Raw genomic sequence first — 14,597 nt, 5'->3', positions numbered from 1 at the left:
ATGAATTTAAAATAAATATTTTTATCTTGACTACCTTAGGCTAATATATGAATGACGAAAACATTACTCTCTTTAACTACTGAAATATGAAAGTATTTCGCAAAATGACAAATAAACTGTTTGATTCTTCATTTTGTTATTTCTTTTTCTTTTCATCTTTATAGCCAGTGAAGATTCGTGTCCAAGAGAGGAGAATGTTATAAACCGAACTTGCCTGAAGAGATGTGAAACTCACGAAGATTGCGTAAGCAGGAAGAAAAAATGTTTATGTGACGGCCAGTGTGGTATGAGCTGTGTAAATAAAAGTAAGTAGAAATGCAATTTTGATTCAATCTATTTCTATGTGATATTAACACAGAAATAGTATTTATTTCAATTTGATTTTATATTATGCAAAAAAAAAAAAAAAAATGCATGTACATTTATGTTTTATGTTATTAGCACTTTTACAGGAATTTTTTTTTGAGCGTCTAGTATTATTTATTCTTTGGGGAGTTCACTACCAATAATACATTAGTGTGGTTACTTTCCCAAACTTCTTAAGAATTAAGCAACGAGTGCATAAAATAAATTTTAAGGGAACTCTCCTTGCGAATATTTATAGTACAATATACGTAGCTATAAACATACATACTTATAGACACACTCTGTCTCACACACACGAATGCTGGAGTTTTCTAAACACTATTGCAAAATAACATACTTTTATAGCTGACATTTTGAACAAATGCGTCGATAATTTTTTTATCATATCTGTTATATTATTACGTACGAGCTAATCATATAATTCATGGACGATTTGCATACATCATCATAAACGTAACTATATATATATATATATATATATATATATATATATATATATATATATATATATATATATATATACATATATATATGCGTGTGTGTATGTGTACATATTTATGGAATATCTTCAAAAGACACATGTTCCCTCTGTGTTCGTGATTCCAGCACAATTTTATTTCCTTTCAAACCATGTTGCAACTCCTTTGTTGCGCCATTTATCGTTAGGATTTTATGAGAAAAAGGAGAAATTGTTTATGTATGCCTAGAATTAATTTCATTTTCGTCTAAGAAGCATTCTTTATTATAGATAAGAACAGGGCACATCGCTGTTTGCTTTGAAGATTCTAATATCATCTGGTAGTTTCTTGAGACTCAGACAAACTATTTCAGTGAGACGACTCTGGGATCTATTTTCGATTGTCATTAAAAAACAATATATTTTCGCTTTTATGTTATGATGAGTACAATGAGGTCATGAGCTATACATAACAAACCGCTATATATTGTGTGAAGAACTTTACTAAATATAGCTATCTTCATTATTATTATAATTATAATGAATAGAAGAGACCGAGTTATGGCAGAAACATTAAAGAGCCGGAAGGGATATCCTCTGGTATATGATCTAATTTTTTATGCTCTGACTTTAAGTTAAATTGAATTCAACTTTGTATTTCAGCGCTCTGAAACCTGTGATTAAGTCGACCAATAAACTTCACTTAACTTTTGCTGGCCCTCTGTTTAATTCATAAACAATTAAGGGTAGTAAGCTGGCACACTCGTTACAGCGTCGTAGGAAATGCTTTTATACGTTTCTTAGGAATCTTTATAATTGTATTTCGCCCTCTAATCACTCTCATTCTTAAAATATAGTACCAAACAATGTTTTCGACTAAGTTCACTCCTCAAACTTTTGTAAGCGTGTCGAATTTTAAGAATCACTATTATTATTATTATTATTATTATTATTATTATTATTATTATTATTATTATTATTAATATTATTATTATTATGATGCACATATCGCCAGCCATTAAGGGACATGCTCAACTAGTGAAGGTCAAGTAACTGACAAATCTGTGTATTGAGCAGTATATTTGCTGCAGCCCATCTTTTATACCCTTACATAACAATGTACATAATTACAGTTCCAATCAGTTAAGATGGCGGAACAAGGATCTCAGACAGATACTTCTTTCCTTAAGACGTGCGTCGTTTTTTGCAAGACATTAATCTTGCATAGGATTTCCAGTTGCCTAAAGACTTATTGAAGTTTCAATGCGATTGAGCCCAACGCTCCGATCACCACTGTATCACTTTTACATTACTCTTTTACATTCCATACAGTCTTGCCATTTCCACTTTCCATTCGGAGTAAATGGTGATTTATCCACTCACTTTACTCACACCATTCATGTCATTTTCTATGGCAACATCAATGATATTACAGTATGTCTCTTATTCAATATGATAATATCTGGTCCACGGTGTTCGATTACACAATCCGTCTGAATATCATAGTCCCAGAGTGTCGTTACTTTCCCGTCCTACTGCATAACTTTACTTGATACATGCTCATACCAGTTCTCTCTTACTTCATATTGGTATTTACAGCATAAGATCCAATGAAGATACACACACATTGCATCGTGACGGCGCTTGTACTCTTTTTGTGCAAGGCTCTCACATCGACTTAGCAATTGGGTCACATTTTCCGCACTCTTTCCACAGCGTCGTGGCATGCGAAAACCACCATTCTGTGGAAGCCACCGCATGGCAAGAGAAAACAAGGGCGACCAAAAGCGACTTGGCGCCGCACCTTCATCGACGACCTCAAAACCATTGACATTTCATGGGAGGAAGCTATGTGTGTGTGTGTGTGTGTGTGTGTGTTCGTGCGTGCGTGTGTGTGTGAGTGCGTGTATGCGTGTGTGTGTACGTGTGTATATATATATGTATGTATGTAAATATGAATGTATTGATGTACGAGTACTGGGCTATTAGGTGTGTATTTGTAAGCATAGTTTTGGCAATTCTCAGATCCCTATCATTATAGGGATAGTTTCTGTTTTCAAGCTCATCATTCGGGTTATTTTTTATATTTAGATATTTCTTCCATTTCTCCAAAAGATATATTATCACCTTTTGGAATTAATTTGTTGATTAGGAGGCATTTCGTTATTTTGTGGTGCTCAGGAACAGTCTCCGGTCTGACTACCTTGATCTCGCTGTCTTTGAATATTGGTATATTTCCGTATAGAGTTGCTTTGCCATTTTCACCGATCTCTTGTTATGCATAATTATACCATCTTTGCCCTATTGGTTTTTCATACAGCTGGCATATCTTCTAGTGTATGTAACTCTCAATTCGGGTGTACGTTTGGTTGTACTCTGAGTAATCAGAAATAATGTGATCAATTGTTTCTTCCACTCTCTAAGTATTCTGCTTTTACTATATTCTGCTACATTACGTAGTTTTCATAGTTTCTATTGTGGGAGTATTTCCTCCACAGTACATAAATATTATGCATCTGCTTTGAATCCGGCACTTCCAAGTTAGTGATAGCTATTCTATTTTCATTGCTTCTGTTTGCAGCATCTTCTGGTATTAGTCTTGTATGGGATTTCTTATTATCTATCTATCATTTTCTAACCAGGACTTTAGTTTAGATTTTTAGCACTCCATGCTTTCAGTTACGCTTTCACTATTTTCTTTATAGTTATTTGCTATTGCAACATGTTTTGTAGTTGACGTCTTCTTTGAAGATGAAAAGTAATTTTATGCTTTGTTCATGTTTCATAGCTGTTTATATAAATGTCCATGATTCAGAATAGTTATTTTTATTGTGGATATTTTGTATTAGTTTTCTAGTTACACAAGTCACCAAATTCTTTATATTCGTGGTAAATATAGTCTTTCCATTTTGCATGGCCTATTCTAAATGCTATCATTATTTCCCCTATTTTCCTGTCTAGTCTAGACAGTTCGATAAGCGTACAATTGAGAATATTAAATAAGTAACTTATTTCAGGCACACCTAGAGTATTGATGTCTGTTGCCTTATTCTTCTTCATTTAACCCACTTTTAGGAAATAATCTGGTGCTTCTATAATATTCCTTTGTAATCTTTTCTCCCAAATTGCGTGTGGTGTTATACTGTCTTGTTCATTGATTCATAAGTTCGGTCTAATTCTCTTATTTCATTCCCTTTATCTCATATGATATTAGTGTTTTAATTACTTTTCTTCTTGTCAGATAATTCTTTGGCACATTTTTTCTGAGCTATTCTCATGTTTTTTTCTGTGAGAAAACTGTTTGTTGTCTGCAAGAATGCGTTGACTTGCTTATCATTTGCAACATTCAACTTGGGATCATTCACATACGAAAGCTTGTTAATCGCCTTATCATAATTGTTGTATCCACATGCAGTTCTGTTTAGCATAACGACCAAAAGGTACCAGCGCCAGACGAATAAGAAACAGTGAGATAGATTCCTTCTGGGATATTACTCTTCTAATAGGAATGCGTTTAGCTTTTAAAACTCCTTCCTTTAACTGTAAATCCCAGTCATGTTCCATGTACTTTCATTTTACTGGAGCTGCATTTTTCATGACTTTACCTCCGGGATCCATGTGGGAGTAATACTATCAAAACCTTCTTGTAGTCAGTCTATACCATACCAAGTGCTTCTATTGCCTTCGGTCATAGCTTTCTGAATCAGTAATTTATCATTACACCATGAACTTTTGCAGCATCCATTTTGTTTTTTTTACCAGATATCTTATCTTCTGCGATATTATTGCAGTTAAGGTTTTTGTAAGTTTTAAAAAGACATGTTATGAGATTTTATGTAGATTTGGGGATGAAATTTGTATATAGTTGGGTATTTTTGTTTGTATTTTATATCCTAGCATTGTTTTCTCTGGTACCACCAGTATCACATTGTACTTATCTACTAGCAACTTCTGTGTTTCTTTTAAATATTTTGTCCAGAAACTTTTGATACTTTCATGGTTCGATTAAATCCAGTTGTTTGCAGTACTGGGGTTAATCTTTCCGTTGTTATGGACACCTAAGATTGTCCCAAAGCAATATTCATTCATTCATTCATTTTGTTTTTTAAATCTTTTCTGTTAGAATTCTTTTTCTGCCTATACTTCTCCCTCAGACTTCTATTTCTGGTGCTTTTAGTACTGTATATTGATTTTTTTTTTTTACAAACTTCTTCATTGAATCGTTTAGATTTTGAGTCGAACAGCTTTTATTCAAATAATCTTTTGTGCTTTTCATAATAACTGAATTTTATCGACCTAGTGAGATCTTTGATCTCAGGTACATATTATTTTAACATTTATCACTTTGTGTACCTTTTTAGTCTTCTCGTTTCATTATTGATTTTAAAAATTGACAAATGTATCTCCTTTTCTATATATTTCTGGATATTTCATTTTTCATGGGTTTTAATTTTATTCTGTGAATGGATTTGAGAGAGTACTAATTTTACTTTGTAACAACAGTGACTGATAGATATATTATTTCACGACAATGGATGAACTTTTTTTAATTAAATTTGCGACAACCAAGTTCACGTTTCTTTTATTATTGTTGCTGTTTCATGGTTCGATGTAATACTGTTGCTATTTAACCATGTAGGATACTTCCATTGGCCAATAGGAGGATCGAATGCTCTCAATTGCGATATAATACAGTTTTGGAGTGTTAAAGTCATGATGTTCACCTTTAGAATTTTTTCATATTAAGATCTTTCTCTTACGTAACTTTATTTACATTTTCTGCAGTTTTTGTTTGTCGTTTTGCGTTCAATATTTTAGAATTCCAGGGTTTGAATTTATAGTATTTCGTTGTTTATCATTTCTATTGCACGTGTTATTTCTACAGTTGAAAATTACATTATCAATATTTTAATTATTCCTGTGTTTAGGCTACCGTTACTTCTTTTAGATATTCTCTTTCATCTTCTGCTATTAATTTTTCGTTTAGAAAGCTTATTCATTAGTTCAGCTAGTATGTCGTCATCGTCGTCGTCGTCGTCGTCGTTGTTGTTGTTGTTGTTGTTGTTGTTCTTCTTCTTCTTCTTTTTCTTCTTCGTCTTCTTCTTGCTATTATCATTATTGTTATTATTATCATTGACGTCGTTGTTTCTATTGTTTTTGCTATTATTGCTCAAAAGCAATTATATACTAATTTACTGTGATGGGATGCTATTGCTATCCCTAGGTTTTGTAGCAGTAAGCGTTTGCAAAATTCAAGATTCTTTCTTAAGATTATTGCAGAATACAGATGGGCACTTCTCTGCTGGTTTACAATAAGTTACGAAATTTTAATATCCTCCATCGTCTTTGGTAACACTTTGAGAGCGGTAACAATTACTTCGGGAGCAAGTGATATATTTGTGTTGCACAAACTTTTTATCTTCCTGATATTTCACAATTTCCTTAATAAACAGATAGCTATCGTTGCTAACCAGTACTTAAATAGAGAGTTCAGCGCTAGAGCTACTATATAACTGGAAGCGCATGGTTGAGTCGTTTGGTTTCTGCTTCGGTTTGGAGCTCCAATAAATAAGACTCGAACGTAGTTACATGCGCTGTGGACATTCTCACTCATCTCGAAATTTGCTACCAGAATTATATCACTAGAATATTGGGTTCATTTATGAATATCTACATAGTTCCTAGAGTATATAATCACCTCAATATCGTACCTTTTTCCATTTCAAAATTACCCAAATTTGACTTGTGTTTTGAGAAACCAAACGACCATGTACAAAATATTTTGTTGATTTGCGTCGAGTCTTGCTTGTGTAGAAACTTCAACACTAATAAGGTACGTAGAAACTTCAACACTAATAAGGTACGTAGAAACTTCAACACTAATAAGGTACGTAGAAACTTCAACACTAATAAGAACACAACCTAAAAACAGTAATATTGGTTAACATTTTTAGTACAAGACCAGCAATTTCGGGGTGGAGCTAAGTCGATTAAATCGAACTCAGTTCTCAACTGGTACTTATTTTATCCAAGCCAAAGGAATGAAAGGTAAAGTGGAGCGCAGCAGCATTTAACATTGGAACGTAAAGACGGACGAAATGCCGCTAAGCATTCTCCCCGGCGTGCTAATAGTTTTGCCATCTCACCGCTTTCCTAACAATAGTAATATTATCAATTAGTTTGTGCCTCATAATAATAACAGTAATTCTTCAATTCTATTGAAATATAAGGAGACGCGTGGCTAAGTGTTTATGGTGTTACACACATTGTCGATTAGCTTTCGAATAACAATAGTAACTCCAATAGTAACAACAATCATAATAACATTATCGTTTCGGATCCTCGACCCAGCGCCGCGTTTTGTTCTTGAGCAAAACACATAATTTTATGCTGATCCAGTCTACTCAATAGCAAAAATGAGTAATCTTACAACGGATCGGCGTCTCGTCTCGGGCGGACGGGGCTGAGAGTATATGCCACAGAATCTGGGGAAATCGGGAAGGTTCTTTCATCTCTTTTTTTTTTACTGCCCTTTGAAATTTAAGACTACAATTCCACTTGAATATAGAGTCATGCTTGTGTACAAATATGTTCAACTCAACAAAGCCACAATCAATTAATGGAACGTGAATTGGTTGTTAAGTGTTTATTTTACAAATCACCCTAATTATGGATTCAACAATGAGAGAAGATTCTCTAATATTGCTAGAAAGAATGGTTAATTTAAAATAGCATTTAAAATATAATACTTTAATTGTCATTTATAGAAACTATCTTGCAAAGTGACGAAAGGAGACTAGGATTTTAGAGTCAAAATGTATTATAAAATAAGACAATTATGTTTGGAAAAGGCTGCGCAGAAAATGAGAACAGATTCAATAAATCTCTTGTGATATGAGAGAACAATAGATGAAAATAATGAACGATTTTTCTATTAAAGAGGCGAAATATTTTCTGCAAAAAATAGAAATTCAAAATGCAGGAACAGTGATCAAAATAGCAGGTATAAAAAAAATCAATAAGAAATATTCCTAATCATAAATCGTCATAATATATGTAATTATTAGAAATTTTCTGATCCACCACAAGCACCTACGGCATTAGGGACAGTATAAAAATGAAGTAAAGACGACCAGGCGTGTTGGTAGAGGAAAATGAAATCAAAGAGAGCAAAAACAACATCTAATTATAAAATATCGGTAAATAGAGAACTTGAAAGCAGGGGGGAGTCTAATTAGCGCAATTCGGTTATTTGCACAAATCCCAGAAACCTTTGACTAAGAAACTTATCAAAGGTAATTGAGCCCTTTCCAACGTTTTACAATCTTGTTATGGGCACATAATCATAGCGGTCTTGTCATTCCAGTTGAAATTGATCATCATGTATGATTTTCTCTGCACTGTGACATGACAACGCAACAGCTCACACCACTAGAAATGCGCCAAATTACTATTACTGGCAATTGCCCCATATATCTTTCAAGCATGTCGCAAGCAAATCTGGCATGTAATAATGAAGGTAGTAGTGGAGTGTTGCAGATAATGGCAGATATCTATGTACACAAATACACATATACATATATACATATGCATATATGTGTGTGTGTGTGTACGTATGTGTGTTTATATATGTATGTATGAATACATATATATGTGTACGCATATATATATATACATCATGTTGACATACAGTGGGCTTCAGCACAGTTTCCGTTTCCCAAACTGCCTCACAAGTCTTTGATCAACACGGAGTAATAATAGAATACAGCAGCTCAAGTGAGAGTGAACCAGAAACGACATTGCTGCAATGCGAAACACTTGACTATATATGCATGCCTGCGCCTAGGGAAATGTATATATATATATATGGTGTGATTGGTACTTACTCATTGTCTAAACTTTTCTAGGAAATACGTAAATTGTTTTCGCTTATAGTGCAGGGTTCTGCTTAACTGAACTGATCTGCTCCTTTATGCGTGAATGTAGGAAGCTAAAAGCCTGGGAAGTGCACTCTGAGTTTGGCAGTTCCCCATAAAAATGATTTCAAAAACTCTCTTATAATTACAAGAGGATTTTTAAAATTACGGCCATTGGGGATCACCTTTACTATTGGATTTTTCTTTTACTTCACAGTGAAGATAGTTGCACCGAGGAATGCTCACAGCAACACCATGATATGGCACAACGCGCTGGTATCATCTTCAGCAATTTCAATTATAGACATTATAATGTTCTCGTGAGCACATACTTGGTGTGGCATATGCAGTAACAGTGCTAATACTGCGATTGTAGATACAACTACGTCCTTCTATACCGTGCAGCCATCAAATGAAAAGGGAATATGTTTAGGAATATACAATCTTCAAAGGATCCATAATTGGAGAAAGAGACAGTTATCATCGAATTCAAAGGTCAAGTGCGTGTGTTCTTTTATAATATTCACTATAGTAAAGTACAGCTTCCAGTATTCTAAGAGAAATTTACTATAATTTGTTTATTTTGCTGTAGGGATAGAGCCCATTGGCTAGAAAGAATTCAAGTATAAAAAATACCTTTTCCTGCTGTAACTCTGTATTGTTTTATATTGTTTTCGGGATTTTCTAACATTGAATATATTATTAAATTCGTTTTCGAAATTGTTTTGTGTAAAACGATATTTAGAATAATAGCAGTGTTTATGCTTAGGGCGATGTAGATTACGTCTCAGACTGTTTATAACTCTCTATATATTAAAAACTGTAGAGATAAATGTATAAATATTCCCATGGTTGTAATCATTAATTAATGAAGAGGTTCACAACTGACTATTAAGTAAATAGGAATCTCTAAAACGACGAAACCCAGTTTAATTTGAAACACACAATTGACATATTATATCATTTAATATATTAATCAATAGACAGCATATTTAACAAATTCCAATAAACAATATTGTTTACCACTCCTAGATTTAAAGTGTTTAAAAGAAAGGTGTTCACATGAAATATAAAAATATATTATAACCATGCAGTAATTGTTTTATTGTAATTAATGGCAATTAACAATTACATTAACAAATCATGTCTCGTGTGGTTAAGGAGTGCGTTATTATGGATATAAGAACATTTATAATTTAAGTTTTCTAATTATTTTCGTTTTATCAACAATGATAATTATGGTATAAGGTTATAAATTATATATATAAAAAAAAAACCTGAATGATAACATTAAAAAAGTGATTTGTAAAATTTTACATATAGAAGTGATGTTTAATTCATTACTAGAAGTATGTGTATGTTTCCATTTATTTTAATTACCTTTTTTAGATTTAACATCACGCATTGTAATATGTAGAACATAAAATTTCTTTTTATTATGCTGTTTTATTGAAATACACAATCTGCCGCAATTGTATTTTCTTTATGATTTTAAAACAATGTTGCTTATGTCTTTTATCATTGTTTAACTAAAACATATACATTGTAAAAATGAAATAGCAGTGTAAATTTACATTTATAGCAACACGAAATTTCATAATACAGGTTTTCTGGAATTAAAAATTTCATGAGATATCTATTTGAGGCAGAAAATCGATAGAATCCTGTCGATCTAAATAAAGACACAACAGTATTGTGAGCTCGGAGCTACATCACCAAGAGAAAAGATGGAAATTAGTATTATTGAGATCTTAACAAAAACTCAGTGGATGATACTATAGAAACATTCTGTTCAGTTATTAATTTATAATTCATGAAAGAGCTTGTTTTCGATATTTTGACTAGATGTGTTTTTATGCCGTCGCTAGTATAACTTTTTTGATATGTAGTACAAAACTTTAACCATCTTCGAGAAATGTAATTGAATACATTCGAAAATATAAACAATCGTACTTTTTTCTTTGCGAGAACAGCAAAAGTGAAATTGTTCTAACCAGGATTTAATCGTTGTTGGGATTTAATCAATATTCCCCGATTTCTGCATACATTTTCTCAATCGAAATCGGCTTTCTAAAAGTGGACTCTTTTGCAATAACATTTTCAAATTTATCAATATCTTCTAATAGTCTCAGATGAATATTTTTGTCTTTGAAAGTAGACATACTTTCTCCTTCAATATAATTCAAGGGTAAATTTTTCTCGCTCCCAAATCTGAATTGTATATATGCAGCTAACGAAATTGTTATTACTTTATTAATGCACAATTTGTTTCGTCTACAACGAAGACATGTTACGTGGATGTTTCACAGAACAATAGATGCTGAGCATTCACATCAAGATTAAACAATGAAATAAAAATGCCCTTGGTTTGCTGAGCTTAAATTCTTCGAAATTACCGTCTTTGCTGATCTAGGATGTGGATGATTTGTCTGTCAACTGTTGGGAACGCGCAATGTATCTTGTAATATTTTTCAAATGACTCAATTTGGTTATCATGTGTCAGCAGCTAAATCAAGAAATTCTCTTACTGAAGCTGCTGATAAATTTCTCTCGCAATGTCAATAACTCTTGGTCATTTTATTGATGGAAGCTTAACTGTATTGCAGGTAATCTCTCAAAGAGAAAGGTTATATTCTTTGTAAAGGAATCTACATATATTTAAAAAATGTATTATGAGTTTTTCACAGTCTAGTATATATGAAGATTAATGCGCCATGAAACGTTTTCAGGAGACATATTATACGGCATATTAATAATATGGTAGCTATCATCTACTCTAATATATTTAGAAAGGAGCTTATTATCATTATTTTAAAGCAATAACATTTATTTAGCAGTATGGTAGACTATTGTGAATACATTGTAGAAGAATGGGATATCATATATTGATTTCTAAACCTGCAGTGGCCCTTTCCTTTAAATGTATCACTTTTCCCTTAAAATGAAACAATGCAGAATGTACAATTAGAATTTCAATATTCTTTTGAAATAGTTAACCACCTCATGATTTGCATGAAAGAATTTGAATCCATTATGAAATATTTGTATCAGAGGAACTTTGCATATCTAACTTTAATCACGCTACTTTTTATTCCTATACTTTACCTTAAGCTTCTGGTATTTTCTGTCTGTTTTTTTTTTACATTCTTTCCTTGCTACAAGTGGTTCTTACGTTTCTTGCTAGAAAGCATTCAGTTCTTCGGGAAGATTGCCTGAAGTTGAATCTAAAACAGTATTTGTTCCACAAATATTTGCAGGTTTATAGAAAATAAATTGTTAAGTGGAAATAAAGACTGTTGAGGATAATTTTCTCTGTACTGTTTCGAAAGTATGTTTAGCAAGGTTACATCTGCATATCTATTGTAATAAATAATGCAGTATTTCAACCACCATTTAACTTCACTGTATCTGATCGAACATCGTATTCATCATTTCAAACGTGTTAATGATATAAACAAAACCTTCGCATTTCAAACATGAAATCATATATTTTTACTAGAGAAATTCTTCTAATATTTACCCTAGTATAACATAAAACGCCATCCCATGGCAAGCAAAATAAGATACTGCTTTTGCTTACATCCATCATTTCAAGAAGAATCAAGTAGTCTACAACAAATTAAGTACAAGACAAACTTAAAAGGAAACTCAATCGACATAAGAAATAAGATTGGCTGTTTTCACAGATACATACAAACGCGTGCAAACATTTATATGTATAATAGATAAACTGACCCTAATGTGTGTGTACATGTGTGTTTATGTATGTATGGATATATGTATGATAAACATAATTTTCCACAGAGCATAGGCTCGAAACGTCAAAGACCTTCTCTATTTCTGAGCGTCAAATTAATACATCCATTTGTTGTTTACACCATCTGTCTTCGTCTGTTGTTTTTTTTTCGTAAATTCTCCCATATATATACATATATGCATTTAAATTCTTCGGTTGAGAAAAAGTGTGTATGTAGATGTGGTAAAGGTAAACAACGCGAAATTAATATAAATATAAAATGTTTACTTCAAGCAGCTTAAATCGTGCACACATTAGTCATATTACATATTCAATGTATGTGCGTAATTAAACGTTGTGAAGCTGCAGTACTTTGTCCAAGAGAAGCCTCTTTAAAGACAAAATGTATTTAAAAGCACAGCACATCACGAGGCTGGAAGAAACAATGTCAATCCCGAAGTGACAAATATCGACATTTCACGGCCTTTCTCGCGCCTCAGTCCTGCACATTCATCCACCACTGAGACAATCGATATCGCTTTTGTGCTTATTCATAGATGTCTTTTTTTTTTACGATATGCCAAAAATAGCAAAAGAGATTAGACGTAGAATGCAATTAGAAATATTCTTTGAACTGAAAATTCGAGTTCATTTCAAAACGTTTTTCTTTCAAATGGTAAGAATTATGGTAGATGTATGTTTACAAATAATATAAAGCTCTTCGATGATGGGCGTATGCGGCGCATAAGGAAATCAAGATTAGAATTTTTATTTAAAATAGCTTCAATAATGTATACATTTTAAATATGACATACAAAATATATATGCGTGGCTACCGGAGTTTCACGGCTGTTCACTAACAAATAGGTTTTACTTTATTTGTATACATAGCTCTAACGGCCGACGCGGGTCGTTTCGGTGGTGGATGAGTCTGTAGCACTGAGGAGCCGAATTGATCACGAAATATATTTCACACTCTGGTCCTTCCAGGGTAATATATAAATATATATGTGCATATATATAAATATATATGTTTCGCTGAGCCCCCGAAACCCCTGCAGACGCAGGGTCCTCCACAGTTGAGGGCCCCCATGTTGAGATCCAAGTACGTAGATGAGTCATCTATTTACCTTGGTTAAGATATTGAAAAAGAATTAAACTATGTTAACTGAAAATTTCAAGATATAAAATGGTAATGCATTGTACTTTCAAAAGTCTTGTAAAAAATATTACATTGTACCACGAACATGTACTAGACTTTGTGGATTGTCTATCGTATCAATTGAACACAAACTTAGCTTCGATCGATGATTTCGCGAAGCGAAAACTGCACCGTGTTTGTCTTTGGAAGTGCTATTTTATTCATATCTGGAAGTTTTACTTATTGAAATTTGTAATAGACCTAAATAAATTTGACTTCTACTTTTAAAGATGTTCTTTGGGATAACGTGTGAAATATTGAACTTCAAATAGAATAAAGTAAAATATAGCTATGAATAAAAGATGTGTAGATTATGAATTTTGATTGAAGGGATGGGGCTACGAAACTAAAATTTGCAGGGGGCCTCTAGAGTCTGGCTACAGAACTGTATATGTGTTATACATATGCATATATGTATGTGTGAGTTTGCACAAATGTAAATTGATACGTGTAGCGTCTACACTTCTGAACATATTTACATTTGTCAAAAACCACAGCTGTTCATGTTGCACATGCTTAATGATTATAACTTAGTGATTTGAAAATTAGAAACCAAACAACTGAAACAAGTATTGAACATTTGAAAGCAGCGCTTCAGCAAGAAGTTCTTGAATGATCAAAAATTTTCAGAGAATTAAAGACATATCAAGAAAGCACTAAAAATACACCCTATGGAATCTTTTAGGCATGTGTCCATTCTATTCTGAATCGTTTTTTTATTAAAAACATATATGATAAAACAGTTATTGAATATCTCCAACATATTTATTTCTACTAGTTGTTAGAAATTGGTTTTCGTATTTTAATAACATACCCAGAAAGATATACAGTTTTAAAATAAAATATTTAGATATATGTATTTAAGATTAGCATGTCTCCAAAATTCAATTCGATGTCATGGACTTGCATGAATATTAATGA

The 14,597-nt window shown here is 32.6% G+C and overlaps 1 protein-coding gene across 6 annotated transcripts in view; it reads left to right on the top strand.

Annotated features, from left to right (window-relative positions):
* Positions 1-14,597, top strand: part of LOC106881627 (protein lev-9) — a 421,933-nt gene that overhangs the window by 69,594 nt on the left and 337,742 nt on the right. For all 6 annotated transcript variants that reach the window (XM_052969987.1, XM_052969993.1, XM_052969992.1 and 3 more), the window contains one exon: positions 165-305. In XM_052969987.1, the coding sequence (XP_052825947.1) occupies positions 287-305 (19 nt within the window). In that variant the 5' untranslated portion in view covers positions 165-286. Of the gene's footprint in view, positions 1-164; positions 306-14,597 lie in introns of those variants that run through there.

This window comes from Octopus bimaculoides, chromosome 8 (assembly GCF_001194135.2).
Source record: "Octopus bimaculoides isolate UCB-OBI-ISO-001 chromosome 8, ASM119413v2, whole genome shotgun sequence".
Lineage (NCBI taxonomy): Eukaryota > Metazoa > Mollusca > Cephalopoda > Octopoda > Octopodidae > Octopus > Octopus bimaculoides.
This window is presented reverse-complemented; position numbering and strand designations above follow the sequence as displayed.